We start from the raw sequence: 15,464 nt of genomic DNA, 5'->3' as shown, positions 1-15,464 counted from the left end.
ATGATTTGTGGAATACCCCACAGCTTTGTCATTCTGTAAATCTGATGCTTGCTCAGGGGATATAGGATCGAGGAGTATCTCTGTCTCTGTCTACTGAAAATACACAATTTAATGTGCTTGGTGTGAAGCACAATACTGCCATCTGATGGAAAAAGGATGTACTGTATGGACACTGGGGGAAATGAAATGAGCTTATTATGGGCGTCATTCTGATTGTTGTTGCTGGAATGGGAATGGATCAGCTTTCAGTATATCCACCGTTATTTAGTCCACAGGAAGTTGTTTGATATGAAAGCTTTCTGTGGTGGCCTGGTACATTACCTTACAAAAAGCAGTTTAATTTGAAGGTTATACAATCCCCTCTTTTAGTTTGGTTTTGAACTCAAGCTTTCTCAAAATGCTTTTAGATGGTTTCCCAATTGGAATATTTATTACCCATATTAATAAGACATGCCGGTATGTTGTTGTATGATGAAATGCCAGCAGGATACCGATATCCAATAAGCTGGCAACATTAGATTATGCCAGTGCATTGTCATGCTTCATCTTCTGTGCCTGCAATGCCTTGCATGTCATGACATAGCCTAAGATTTAGACATATTAGATCAAATACATCTACGAGAGTCTAAATCTTAGGCTAGTCATGATGACAGAGTTGACCGGCCATGTCACACTCTAGAGTCTCATCTTGGCTTCTCACATTTTGAATGAAAAATTAGGTAACATGATGAATTTCACTAGGCCACGATAACTTTTCCCTAGCTTTACCCATATATACATACCGGTATATATTATATTCATAATAGTTTGTTAATTAGTTAGTTAGGAATGATGACATTTAGGTTTTTCATTGCATGCTATAAACTTAACTAAATCTCAGCAGAACAGGGACTAAAATTAAAGCCTGGTTTAATTAAAGACCTTCCATATTGCAACGTTATTTAATTTGTCAGTCATTTTTCTCCCACCATCCCAATCGTATTAAGTTTGTCATGTCAAATAAAACACATCTTGACATTTTTGTAATTACACTCTTCTCTCCAGCACAGAGCACCTGGACGGCTGTTGAGAGAGGTTCACATTGTTCCCTTTGACATGTCGCAGCATGATCACACAGCTACGTTGTGTGACACAACATTTGAAATTTCAGGTCAGGCAGCTGGGATTCATGGACTCAACACTTTTGATTAAGACTCAAAGGGGCACCAGAGCAAATTGGCTTGTGAAGATTACGACGATTAAGTCTATGGACTTTTAGATTTTAATGTTTGTTTAGCACACTTACTGACATAAATCATTTGCCAGCCAAGTAATGTTTGTTTGCCGATATACATAAAGTGGGCGCCGCTCACTTAAAAAAAAATATATATATATCGTACATGGTGCAGTGGTGCAGTGAGAAAATAGAGGGGAGGGTCCTATAATGCGAGGTTGAAAGTGGAAGATAATCAAGCAGGCAGGTGACAATTATAATCTTAATGCATGGCAAACCTGAGTAGTGGAACAGTTTTCCAGTGATATTATTCATATTATACAGCTGAGGCCACTTCCACATGGGACATAACAGTAAAAATCAAGTTTAGGCCTTCTTGTTCAGGGTGTGTGCGTGTGTGTGGTTTGTGCGTGTGGGGGGGGATGCTGTACCTGAAAGCAAGCGTCTGGTGTAAACCGAATATCAGTTCGTTTCCAGGTGGCATATGGACAATTGCCTGACTATTTGCGGAAACAAGAGGTGTGGACGAAACTCGCATGTATTCAACTTGCTCATTTAGCATGCAAATGTATGCGTACTGTAATTAATTTGCCATTAAGTCTGGATTGATGTCCCCTTTCTGATGCAGACAGCCGAGCTATAATTGCCGTGGACTTGCACTCACAGCTCTGCTTCATTACAGCAACAGATGCTCATTCAGCAGCGTCAGGTTGACAGGTGTGTCAAGTGCGTTTCCTAAAGTGGCAGCCTGGTGTCCTCCTGTTGTGATGATGTAAAGATTAGTGCAGGGAATGTTGTGTCATCGTCAGTAGACGACCATAACGGGAATAAACTGTTGGTGATGCACATTCATAGAATACTGTAATTGTATTTTATTTTTATCTTTTAATATCATACTATGGGGATAACCATGTTATACATGTGATACCCATGCTATACAGTACATGATTGAATGACCATGTTATAAACAAAGCAATTTGTTCAAATATTAATTAATAAATATATATGTAAAATAATAAGTAACTGAATGCTTTTCGCATGGCAGCAATACTTTTTATACTAGTTTTAGGCTCTTAGTTCTAAAAGATGAAGTTTAACCACACCATACGAAAATGACCATTACCTCAAATATGACTGACACATTTTGGGGGAACAAAAGGATATTTTTATTCTTTTGGCATTGAATCATATGCATATCTTCAGTGAAAACATTTAAACTAAGGAAACTACAAATTGTTACTCTTTTATATAGGCTATTCAGAAACAGAACAAAATGCATTAATTCAGTTCTTTAGTCTAATTAACGGCCCTGTTCAGCTTATTGTATAGTACCTGTAGCCAAAATATTACAATACTTCTCAAGCCCATCTGCAGGATCTAGGATACAGTTATGCACAGCTATGTAACCCATTAAAACCAGGAAAGCATCTGTGTAACCACTTTAACAACTGTGTTCAATAGCATTGATTTATGAAATAAAATCAAAATGACAGCGACAAATCGAAAAAACATTTGTAACTCAAATCTTTGCTTCTGGGGGTCCCTAGCTGGAACTAAATATTTTGAGATGGGGCTCCACGCCCAAATACAAATAATGTTGGGGTCCTTGACATGGAAAAAGTTTCAGAATCACTGATGCCTGACTCACACCTTCGCAACAGATTGATGTATAGCTGATGCATGAGACTTAAGTTATTGACTGATGCAAGCTCACAATGCATTTCCAATGGGAGTCACATGGTTTGACACAACATTTGTGTTGCATGAGGGGGTGGGTGGCTGAGTCGAAACACAGCCGAAAGCCGTACAACACAAATGTTGTGTCAAACCATGTGACTTCCATTGGAAATGCATCGGGGCGAGCAAACCCTTTCTTTACATCTAGCATGCATCAATGTTGTATGCTAGATGCAAAGGTGTGAGTGAAGACTAACACTGCGCTGTTTTTGTTTTGTTATTTAGTTTTTATTTTTGTAGCAAAAATCAGTTCAGAGTCTCCTTGAACGATGACCAACTCGAAGCAGAGACTTCGGGGAAAACAAAAACAAATGATATTTCATGGAGTCCATTGTCTATCCTCCACTGAAAGGATCTGGATCCGACGCTAGACATAATAACCATCTGGCCGTCTTCCTCACAAAAGCTCGTATAAAATGGGATTTCACATTTTCTTCACGCGTTTCCTGGGTCTCTGGTTGAAGACGGGCGAGGTGCCTATCAGGGAATCGGGCGAGTGCGACTCGGCGTAGCTGGCGTCTGACGCTGCGCCTCCGGGAGACGGCGCCATGGCTCCTCCAGACTCGCTCATGGTGGACATGGGACCCCCTTCCTCGAACACATCGCCCCCAAGGACCCCGTGCGGGTGGTGGGGGTGCCCGGAGCCTTGGCCCTCCTCCCCGTCTTGAGGCTCCATTTTCACATGTGGCCACAAGGGAGAACTAGTACCCGCGCCGCCACCTTGACGGGAGTGGGGAAAATAGAGAGAGTAGAATTTTAATGTGAATATGACGTGTGAAATTAAATCAGTACCAACTTATCAATGGGCCACTTAATATTGAATAATATATATTAAATTATTGGCCAGGCAAAAAAAAAACCCTCTTGTATAATTAGTGTAACTTATTAATGTATTTTAATATAAAGGCAAGTCTAACCAGAAGCATGTGGAGATTGGTCACCCTCCAGTCTCTCGCCGTGGGCCCCCAGCACCCCCATAGGAAGGGCCTGATCCCCGGAGGCTGGGTCCGCTTCGGGCTCCTCGCTGATGGGAAAGGAGATGTCACTCATGGGCTCCTCTTTGATCTTGGGTGGCTTCGAGTCCTCCAGGGACTTCTCTGGGTTCACCAGACGCTCGTACTCTTCTGACAGATCCTTGCTGACCTGAAGATAGACAATTACTGCGGTATTATTTACAGTCTCAGTCTCTCAGACGTGTCCTCCATCTTCGCTTCCAGGCATCCCGGGTTATCCATACATCTGGCCAGTTCGTTGGTGCTTTGCGCTCCTGCGTCTTTCTTGAGTACATCCACATTATGTTAATGTGGGACGTCCTCGTGACCGGGGCCCTTGTGTTGTTTCCAACAGCACTAGTTTGCTGGCTATCCAATTTAGGAGAGTCCTAACCTAGACCACTGATTACGGATGTTTTGATCGATATTTAGTCTATAGTCATTTTATTTCATTTAACCACTTAAGCCCAATTGAAACTAATTCTAAAATAGCCCATCTACAAGCTCACCAATAGCCTCACGTTGTGAGCTCCAGTGTTGGGGAAGTTACTTTTAAAAAGTAAGGAATTATAGTTATCGTTACTTATCTAAAAAAGTAATTTGTTACTTTACTTTACATTAAATTATGAAAGTAACTACTTTACTTTACTTTACTTTAAATAATAATAATATAAAAAACGATTTAAAAGAAGGTTTTTTGTTCTGTCGCACAGTAAGAGAAAAGACAACTCCCTCTTAACATTATGAAATGTAGTGGAACAATAAAACATGTTCAGGAATTTTGACAGGCATCTTTATAGAGATATTCTATTTCATCAAATGTATTTTTGAGCTCATCTTCCATTTTAGAATATTCACTGTTCAGGTATTTGGAAAATGTATTTCTGCACATTGGCCCTGCTTTCACTGGTATTTTGCTGACCAAGGAACAGACTCCACCGGCGTTGAGAGGGGAAGCATTTCCTCAACAACATAGGCTACCTAGCAATCATTTTGTCAAGTTGACTCTTGGTGACATGCTACTGTGGCGATATTTCCAACCCCCAAAGCAACCGATCTCGCTGTCATGATCCACATTTGCCATTTTAGCGTGTGGTACTGTATTATGATTTTCGTTCAACCCGCGTCTGTGTAGTGTCTATGTATGCGTTACAAGGGTTTGTGTGTCTGTGACTAAATGTGTTACTCTTTACGACAGCCAGTAAGCCCGCCCACCCTGTAGACTGTCTCTGATTGGCTTACCCTGAAATCTGGCCCTACGTTAGCCAATCAATGACCTCTTCTGCCACGTGCTTTTATCAAGTTAGGGTGCATCAAGCCATGTGGCCTCAGAGGCTAGTATGACTGCACAAACGAAACTGTCAACACAGAGAGCGCTCTCTCTCTCTGCACTGCAGTCAGCAGCACAGAGACGGCTGTATGATAGACTCACGGAGCTGCGAGACTTTTCACTGATCACATACGTTGACATAACGCCATATCGCGGGTAACGCTCGCACAATAACTATAAGGCCGTTATGGAATGGGGAAATGTAAAGCGTTAGGTTACAAGTAGCCTGGGGTCCACCTATGCTTTCTATGGCATAGGCAGCTCCCGGCCGGATCCGCTGGGAGAATCTAGACACAGCTGCGCGACATGAGACTGATTAATTTGAGCGACAGAGAGAGAGAGGAGTGTGCGTGTGTGCGTCAATTTAACAAAGATGCAGACAATCCGAAATCAGCAGAGAGCGATCGACGTTTGCGCTACTCTATGCCGAATTGAAGTGGACTCGGACCCAGACTTTTTTTTTCCTCCCTGGAAATAAAAACGTCTGGGTTTCCGAGGCTAGGTTACAAGTTACTGCAAATAGTAGTTACGTTATGTAACGTAACGCGATGTAAGGGCGTTAGTCACAACACTGGTGAGCTCATAGAAGATTTTCAAGAACGTTTTCTAATTTTCACCTATAACAACATGCCCAACATACAGACACCAAGTTAAAAGTTGTTCAACGACCAAAAGGGCAATATGTATGGGTGAGCTCCAGTATCATTGAACCCGTCTCGTAGGTAGGTATGGTCTCGTGAACACAGAAAGGTCGATTCCTAGCTGATTAACTCAATGCTGTGTTTGTTGTTTTAAGCCTTTGTGTATTATGTGGTTTCCAGTACACAAGGTGTGTCGGTTCCATTTTCAACGTAAGGAATACTGCTTATGTTGTTATGTATTATTGCATTTTATTGTTATATTATTAGCGTGTTAAATTAATTCAGAACATTTGCTTTCTTTCCGAATACAATAAGATATTTGGGAGCAGGAACAACCACAAGACAGAAGTAAAACCAGAGATTGATAATCTGAGAAGAAACTCTGTTTCGGGGGTTGTATTTCTATTCAAATGAATATTCACATAGAACAGTGGTTTTCAACCCTTTTCATATCAAGGCCATTACTTATTCTGCATTTGAGCCATGGACCACCATTTGATGAGATTTAGCCTTGCAGACCCAAAACTAAAGAATATGTCCACATTTCCATGCTGTATTGATGTTGGCAACATAGGAGAGATAACGTTGTTCAAAGTAACAATTCTTCTACATTCTCTATTTGCGTAGACTTCTTATAAATTAACTAAATAATGCAGATGTTTAACAATAATTTAACTCTTGAAACCAAATGGCCCCTTGCGGGTTCAGATCTATAAGGGTCCATTTGCGTACCAACTATCCATCATTTAGCTGGCGACCACCTGGACCACTGGTTTCAATCAGAACCACTGACATAAAAGAAATGAAACGTAAACCCAAACACACAAATAAAGCTCCCCTCACCTGGAGCATGTAACTGTGGTAGTCCTTGATGCGGACCTGCCAGAAGCGCTGCAGGGCCAGCACGCTGCCGATGCCCACCTCGTGGAACACCTGCTCGATCACGTCCGGAAAGGGCGTGGCGCCGAGGCGCGCCTCCCGGTCCACGGCCACGCGCATCAGGCGGCTCAGGCGCAGGTAGTGCTCGTGCACCAGGTCGGTCAGGGTCTCCAGCACGCTCTCCTGGGCCGACTGGAAGCCGGCGTGGGCCAGGACAGTGGCCACCGACTGGTAGAGGAGCTGCCGGCAGGACGGCCAGCTCAGCTCTGTGACCGGCTCCCCTTTGCCCCTTTGGGAGGGAGGAGAGCATAACATAAACTTTTTTCCCTGACGAAGGCTTAACCACCGAAACGTTGGATTCATTTTTGTCTTACCTGCTGTCCTAATAAGTATTGGCACTCTGGCTATTGGTGTGTGCAGCCACCTTCTTGTTTTTTCAAGATCTCCTCTACATAACATTAACTTAAACAGAAAAGATACTAGTGACATTAAAGGGTATATTTTTAAGATATATTTTTGCGGCTTACGCCTTTTATTGGTTTTTTGAAGGGACAGACAGTAGGCTGACAGGAAACGGGAGAGAGATGGGGGAAGACATGCAGTAAAGGCCGTGTCGGGCTCGGGAGTCGAACCCGCGGCACACTGCGACTGGATTACCAGTCGGGTGCCAAGACGGTTACGCCACCGCCTGGGCCATTATATGACCTTTTTGACGGCAATCAATATCGGCAATAATTTTTCAATACGCGGTTAAAGAAAATGAAATCAGCGTTTTACAAAATATCAGTCAAAACGTGGGTAATTGGTCCCAAAAACATGGCATTGGTCAGGCTCTAGTAATTAGTCAAAAAAATTTATTTACAAAGGCCTGAGTGTTTCGTGAGACGACATTTGAGACAACTCTGATCTATTACAGTATCATTGCAATCAACAATTCTAGCATATAGTCGCTGTTAGGCAGAAATGTTGTCCAAAAAAACGTTACTCTTCAGGAAATTGACAAAAAAGCTAAGGCCTGTGTTGCTATTGATCCAGTGTAGATATTATTTAGTCCCAAGCCATACTTACTTTCCATTAGTTAAATATTTATAAAACCCACAGACGGCCTCAACGACTTTAATGTTTTGTCCAAATACCGGTACAATAAAATTAAATCAAGGTTTTTCAACAACAACAAAAAAGCTGATGTGCAAGCTAGTCTCAACCCTGCTTTTGCCCAACGATGTCATACAACAAAGTATTTAAAAAAAAGGATATAAATGTATGGGCGGGGGGAAATCACTTTTTGTTATGTTGATAGCAGGTTTAGAGAGAGAGAGAGAGGGAGGTACCATTCTCTAGCCAAACCAGACCGAATCAGCCGTTGGCAAAAATGAATTGCCTGCCGGCGGATTTCGGTCTGGAGAGGCTCAATTATACGCCCATTTCCTACACCAGAGAATGTGGGCACCCAATAGGGACACGGTATGCAATATGGGCGGGCTTTGGTACAGTGACTTTCAATGCTTGAGACCTTTGACTGACAGTAGCTCTGACCAATTGCGTCAAAGAGAGAATGTTTCCCTGGAAATGAAATCCAAGCTGAGCCTCCCCAGACTAATATCCCGCGGTCTGTGCGATATTAGTCTGGTTTATTAACCAGGCTAACCATTCTCAGCAACTCACTTATAGAAGTCACTCTCAGGGTCACTGTGGCGAAGCTGAAAGGGCTGCCGCGGAGCTTTGCTGTCCAAGGGCAGCAGGTCGTCCGGCATGGCGGGCGGCGTGGGAGGTCGCAAGGGCAGGCTGGCGTCCGCGCCCTCCTCCATCTTGCCGCCCCCCTCGGAGGGCGCGGCAGAAGAGCCCTGACTCTGGGCGGCGGCCAGCAGGCCGCGGAGGCGGCGGGCGTGCTGGCACAGCTGGACCGTGTGGATGGTGAGGCTGCAGGGCTCCGAGGGGATGTCCAGCATGGTGGTGGGCCGCGGCCGCTGTGCAGAGGGCTGGTGCAGGGGCGGGTCCTGCATCTCCACGGAGCGGAACTCCCGCTGGAGCAGGTCGAAGGAGCTGCGGCTCGGAGGGGCTCCCGCCGGGCCCGGGATCTCACCCCAGTATCGCATCATGTTGACTGGCAGGCAGGCGGCTGCCCAAACAGGTACTTTGGTCTGGATAATGAGGATGGCAGTGTGTGTGTGAGGGGGAAAAGTGGCAGGAAAAGACCCGATCGCAGCATGAACTGATATGGGAAGATTCCTTATAGACGGATAATGTATTTGTATTTTGGAATGCTCTGTGATCATCAAAGTGAGGTTCAAATGAGCAAAGGTAGTGTGAGCACATACACTCCCTATATACATGTATAGCATAACATATATATTTTATAGGAGACAGAAGTACAAGCATTCATTGCAAATTAATACAAAACCAATCATCTATAAATATCCTCAATGGCTCTTCCACGAGAGACAGCATATAGCATTGTTTTTTTACATTCATTCAACTGTATTTTTATTTTCTTGCAATCTGTGGGACACGTTTGATTGATTGATTGAAATATTTATTAACAGTTTGTAGAATTACAGTACATTTCAAGCACAAACTCAATACAGAGACTGTTAACTGTGAGTGGACGACCCAATTAAGCATTACACATGTTTACAACAGGGTCCACATTGTTCAATTCATCAAAATTCGTCCCACATGGCTGCTTAATTGTACCTCAGTGACACAACACAAATACAAACTTCTTGAATCTTGAAAAGCATTTATAATAGCACATGATTTTGCATAATATCAAATATCACTATCCTTTTATGTTTTGATCAGCTAGCATTTAGTCAACGTTATTCAATTGAATATAAAGTGTAATCATGTTATAGCTGTCGGATAGTGCGGGCTGTCAACGTGTGAATAAATCGAGCAATTCGGCGGCGTTATTACACAAAACAAGGTTTATGATCAACCAGACTGAACTATATAGCAGCTGGACAATCTCCAGGTTATAAATATATCCCAAGCTATGATATATACTTTACAAAATGCAAATATAACCGTAGAAGAACAGAACTCACATTATTGCAGTCAGAGCCAAATCAAACGATATGCAGTCTATGATCCATCCATAAGCTCGAGCTGTCCTGTCACAAAGAAGCTCCGTAGTGACACCTGCACGACTTGTAATCGTTCCGCAGCAAACGAAGCACACGAAGGTGGATGAATTCGGTTGAATTTAATTATTAGAACAATCATTGTGCGTTTTATTTTAAGGAACGTTTAATCACACTCGCCTGACATATATAACATGTAAAATGCATGTGTGTCTGGGTCTCTGGCCACAGTGGTGGAAAGTAAGTACAAGTATTTTAGTAATTTGACTATCTTTTCCAATTTTCAGTACTTTTGCAACGCATTGTGAGCTTGTATATCATAATGTAGATTATAATGAGATAAATAAGTACTAGTAGTAATAAGTACTTTTACTTATAATTGTATTTCTACGTTGCATTATTGATACTTTTACTTAAAGTTAAAAAAAAGAAAAGAAACGAGAAAAGATAAGTGAGTCGTTTTTCCACCGCTGACCAAGAGCCCGGTCAGATTTAACAGTTGCACCAAAATAAACATGGCAGCTTCCTCGCCAGCATCGGCGGCGGAGTCTGAGAAGATAAACACCGATCAAGATATGGACAGATTGGACACAGACGACATCATGAATTCTGGCGACTCTGATCGCAGCGGGGAACAACACGAAAACAAAGAAGACGCGCCGCCAAACAACAGCGAGAATTCAGGAGAAAAGGAAGAAGATCCTTTCAAGAAACCAGCGCTGTTCGCAGCTCCTTCCCTCGCGGTGATCAGACAACGCGGTGGTGGTCCGTCCAAGAACAAGAAGACACCGGTACCAGTCACGGTGGACTCTGCTGCTGCAGCGGAACCACCGAGCCGCGGCGCGACAACAGAGCCACCACCACACGCACCTCGGTCTCTGGAGGAGGCCTCTTCCGAGGAGCCTGCTGCGAGTTCAAGTTCAGAGGAGAAGGTCACTTCTTCTGAAGAGGCCAACGATGGAGAGGAACATCCCGACAAGGCGGTGGTGTGTTTTCATTGATTGATTGATTGTGATGTCTTTTTTAACCGTACTGTAGCTGTATAGTAGTAGCTCATATGAGCTATGGGATATCTGAATCTGCATTCAGCAGGGACCAATAAAGTATCTATCTATCTAGCCCTGGTCCAAGGCTTACAGCGAGCCTCTCTCTGACGCCTTGTGAAAGTACCTTCCACAGCCCTCTGGTCATATTTCCACTCCCGTGCGCTGTTTTTCTAATACCAGCAAATAAACAAAACGAAGAAACCACTCACCGAAACAAAGCCTGCTAGACCTTGGTAAAAGTCTATTCTCGAACCTGGGAAGCGTCTGAGGTCCCCAGTTTCTCTCTAAAATGCACTTTGTGCCATTTTAATAACGCAATGTACCCTGAATTTAAGGACGGTAACGCTATCCTACACTCGCGAACCGCCAGGATCACATTACTGGCGGTTCGCGAGTGTAGGATAGCGTGACTCAGTTAAATTCAGGGTACATTGCGTTATTAAAATGGCACAAAGTGCATTTTAGAGAGAAACTGGGGACCTCAGACGCTTCCCAGGTTCGAGAATAGACTTTTACCAAGGTCTAGCAGGCTTTATTTCGGTGAGTGGTTTCGTCGTTTTGTTTATTTGCTGGTATTAGAAAAACAGCGCACGGGAGTGGAAATATGACCAGAGGGCTGTGGAAGGTACTTCCACAAGGCGTCAGAGAGAGGCTCGCTGTAAGCCTTGGACCAGGGCTACTATCTATCTAGCTCTGTTCCATAGCCTTCCGCTTCGCGGAAGGCTATGCGACTTACCGGTTTGAATCTCAAATCGAAATCAGACCAGCCTCTCCTCTTTAGTGGAAATCTCACGAACGTTTGACCTACTCACCAATACAAACACGGGTTGTGTCAATAGAAAGCCTACTTTCCTTAGTGGAAGCACTCTGAGCCCCCCACCACACCTATAAACGGTACTTTTTGGCCAGAAAGGGATTTTTTTCCACCGGAGGAAAAATATTCTCTATGAGGCAGTTCTCTGGGCAATATCAGTAGAGGGCGCAGCAGAGTAACTAAAAATGTTTTTTTTCCCGGTGGAAACAAAATCCCCTTTTGGCCAAAAAGTACAGTTTATACGTGTGGTGGGGGGGCTCAGAGTGCGTCCACTAAGGAAAGTAGGCACTATAGATAGATAGAGCTACTATCTATCTATCTATCTATCTATCTATCTATCTATCTATCTATCTATCTATCTATCTATCTATCTATCCTTTTGCATAGAAGTGTATATTTGTATGTCTATATGTTTTGATGAATTGAAAATGGAGAACCCTGGATGTAAACAAGTCTTTAGCAGATTTTCTATTGACCTGTGTCTTCCTTGAACTGTACCCATCCTGCAAACTGCATAGTACAAATGTCAATCTGTCTGTCTGTCTGTCTAGGTCGGAGCTGTCAAGAAGACCCAACAAGAGGCCAAACCGAGAGTCTCCCTTCCCGTCAGAGGACCCCCCGCCGCTGCAGGGTTCAAAGCCCAGTTAGCCCACCCCCCTGTGCCGTACACGGAGCCTCCCTGGGGCGGGGTGGCGGCGGAGATGCCCTATGCTCTGGAGATCCTCAAGAACGGCACCATAGTGGACACGGTCCCGCTCGCGCAGAAGAGCTACTTCGTGGTGGGACGGCTGCCCGTGTGCGACGTCCCCTTGGAGCATCCCTCCATCTCCAGGTACCACGCGGTGATACAGTACCGCGGGCAGTCCGGCGAGGAGGAGTGCGTCGGCGAGGAGAGAGGGTTTTATCTCCACGACTTGGGGAGCACACACGGCACCGTTGTGAATAAAAACAAGATCCCCCCCCAAACCTATATCCGACTCCGAGTTGGGCACGTTGTGAAGTTTGGAGGGAGCACTAGGCTTTTTATTCTACAGGTAAAAAACATATTATTGTAATTTGTACTATACTACCGGGAATCAAAATAAACACACACCTCAAGAACACTCAGTTTTAGGCCGGGCATCACTCCCATTTACTATTGCATCCGCATCTATTTCTTCACAGGGTCCAGAATTCGACGAGGAGGAGGAGTCTGAGCTGACGGTCACACAGCTGAGGGAACGCGCCCAGGCGCAGAGAGCAGAGCTGGAGAAGAGGATGATGGGAGAAGAGGGCTCCGATGGCGACGACGACGACACTGTTGATGGAGAGGGGAGCGGTGACAAGAAGGGCCAGAGGAAGACTACAGGCGTAGACTCTGGCTGCTCTTGGGGAATGGGTAAGCTTTATGGAAATGGTGTCAGTCTGGCAGACGTAGAGAAGAGCTAGTTAGAATATCAGTAAGCCTACCCCGTCCATGTGATTTCTGGTAGAGGGGCGGGTGCTAAAGAAAACAATCAGTAGATCCTATTTGTTTGACAATTTGTTTGACAATTTAAGGATTTTTAAGATCTTTTTAATACCTCAAAAAAAGAAAAAGACCATTACTGCATCAAAAGTAATCAACAAACGAACATACTGTAAAACTGGTCAAACATTGTCCAAATTGTCAAATAATATAAGAAAGAGACAAATATTAGGAAAATAGCAGATCTACAAGTTTAGTCTTTTCAAACTAAATGTAATGCCTCAACTCCTACAATTCCAAGTGCTTGTCAGGGTGGGGCGGTCCCAATCATTTTGGGGGGGTCGCGGCCTGAAAAGGTTGAGAACCACTTTGTTAGATGATAGAATCAATAGGAAACGACTTCTGCTGGGCTGTCTTTTTGGAAGTCCACAAACAAGAGTAAGTGATCTCACTTCTCTCATTTCCCTCCATTTGTCTCCACAACTCCTCCTAACTGCCCTGTACTGTAGGCGAAGACCCAGTTCCAGAGGAGGACGAGAACGAGGAGAACCCCTTCGCCACAGAGTTCCGTGAAGACCAGGAGGCTGCTTACCTGAAAGACCCCAAGAAGGCCCTGCAGGGCTTCTACGACAGAGAAGGTGAACTGCCGAGTTGTGCTAAAGTGATAGATGGATGGATTTTACTGAATGGATTTTTTTTACAACGAAACTAATCTGTTGGTGTCAATCCAATGTAATACAAAAAAAAGCAATCGTAATAATGCAAAGGTGTTCGTAGTGGCATCCAGTAGGTGCCAACACTGCCAAGAAAGATATGGATGGATTGATGGATAGATATGATTCCCGAGACTTTGCTGCGTGTCACTCCCTGCCTCTCTCCCTGTTTCCTGTTGCTCTTCATATCACTGTACTATCCAATAAATCCCCAAAAAGTATTAAAACAAAACAAAACACTGTGTTCCTTACAAATTGGCATGGATAATGTGAAAAGTTATAATTGTCTCTGACTACACATCTTTCTTTCTCCTCAGGAGAGGAGCTGGAATTCGAGTATGAAGACCAAAACCATGGCACTTGGCTCTGCAGAATAAAGTAAGTGGCAAAAACTGCCTTTTGATGTAATATAAAGGTTAAACACGTCAAGCATTTTGTAGATACTGTGATTTTGAATTTGAAATGAATGGTCAGGTGATTAACTTTGTGAACCAAGGACGACCACCCTGACTAAGAATCAACCTGGGGACCACTGTTGTGTTGGGAGGGGATATGGGCTAATATTTGTCGTAACACTTGCTAATGCAATGCATCCCATGTCTATACACTGTTTCTCAACCGATGATCCACGGACTACTAGTAGACTGTAGCATAATAGGCCTGCAGGTGGTCCTTGGGAAAATGTTTTAAAATATAAATAAAATGCCTTTTGTTAAATGTATTAAAATATGTTTAAATAATCCAGTATTTCAAAAGTCCATCAAATTTAAGAAAATATTTGAATTAATAGCTACTAAAAAAAAGATTGAAATTAAATCATCACTGTTAATGGCTTGATTTAATTAATTACATGATACTACGTGCAACAAATTATATCATGCCCAGGCATATGATATTACCACTGTTACACTGATATACAGTACTGATAGAGCAGACACATGATTATATGGGCACATTTCCTAATAATGATGACAATAGGCAAACTGGTACACTTACCCTTCTTGAGATTCTAACTTTCTTTTCTGTGGAATTTCTTAAGCTCAGACTTCTCAGTAACTGACAACATTGACGCACTTCCACGGAACATTGCACAAAAGTTCTGTGCACTGTTCCGTGAAAGAAAATACAAAATCTTCACTTTGCTACATTACTAAATTCATGGCCAGGGACCACATTGTGTGTCACACGATGCCATGATACGGAACCTTTTTCTTCTCAGGCTCCCAGTGGACGATGCTCTGGGCAGGCAGCTGGTGGCCGAGGTGACCCACACAGGGAAGAAGAAAGACGCGGCCGTGCAGTGTTGCCTGGAGGCCTGTCGGATCCTGGAGGCCCGAGGGCTGCTGCGCCTGGAAGCAGGTGTGTGTCTCCAACCCAAAGGGAGGGTTTCTTAGCAGAAAGGCTTGACTTGCTGCTTGAACACGTTGTGCATGCCATGGTAATGTCGGAATAGTGTACAAATGGGAACCAAATGGACCATTTGTTACACTCTTCTGAGTAAAATTATCAGTACTGTATGGCTAGTGATGAGAGTTGTTTCTTGCATATTTACTTTTTGTGCTTTCCAAA

The 15,464-nt window shown here is 43.6% G+C and overlaps 2 protein-coding genes across 5 annotated transcripts in view; one reads left to right on the top strand and one right to left on the bottom strand.

Annotated features, from left to right (window-relative positions):
- Positions 1-3,156: 3,156 nt before the first annotated feature.
- On the bottom strand, positions 3,157-9,907 carry supt7l (SPT7 like, STAGA complex subunit gamma). 2 transcript variants are annotated; one of them, XM_083791440.1, is made up of 5 exons: positions 9,831-9,907; positions 8,458-8,926; positions 6,757-7,081; positions 3,868-4,093; positions 3,157-3,670 (listed from the first exon to the last, which is right to left on the bottom strand). In XM_083791440.1, exons 2-5 carry the CDS (start codon positions 8,889-8,891, stop codon positions 3,375-3,377), a joined length of 1,281 nt encoding a protein of 426 aa, XP_083647566.1. In that variant the 5' UTR covers positions 8,892-8,926; positions 9,831-9,907; the 3' UTR covers positions 3,157-3,374. The 2 variants fall into 2 exon arrangements, with proteins under 2 accessions (XP_083647566.1, XP_083647567.1); XM_083791441.1 differs by having other exon boundaries at positions 8,458-8,933; positions 9,840-9,906.
- Positions 9,908-10,389: 482 nt separating this feature from the next.
- slc4a1ap (solute carrier family 4 member 1 adaptor protein) overlaps positions 10,390-15,464 on the top strand; it is a 34,854-nt gene continuing 29,779 nt past the window's right edge. For all 3 annotated transcript variants that reach the window (XR_014570860.1, XM_083792293.1, XM_083792292.1), the window contains exons 1-6: positions 10,390-10,861; positions 12,287-12,769; positions 12,900-13,113; positions 13,692-13,820; positions 14,213-14,273; positions 15,115-15,254. Coding sequence is in view for 2 of the 3 variants with exons in the window: in XM_083792293.1 (XP_083648419.1) it covers positions 10,391-10,861; positions 12,287-12,769; positions 12,900-13,113; positions 13,692-13,820; positions 14,213-14,273; positions 15,115-15,254 (1,498 nt within the window). In the remaining variant the exon portion in view is untranslated. The remainder of the gene's footprint in view (positions 10,862-12,286; positions 12,770-12,899; positions 13,114-13,691; positions 13,821-14,212; positions 14,274-15,114; positions 15,255-15,464) is intronic.

Source organism: Protomyctophum parallelum (assembly GCF_964188405.1).
Source record: "Protomyctophum parallelum genome assembly, chromosome: 20".
Classification (NCBI taxonomy): domain Eukaryota; kingdom Metazoa; phylum Chordata; class Actinopteri; order Myctophiformes; family Myctophidae; genus Protomyctophum; species Protomyctophum parallelum.
This window is presented reverse-complemented; position numbering and strand designations above follow the sequence as displayed.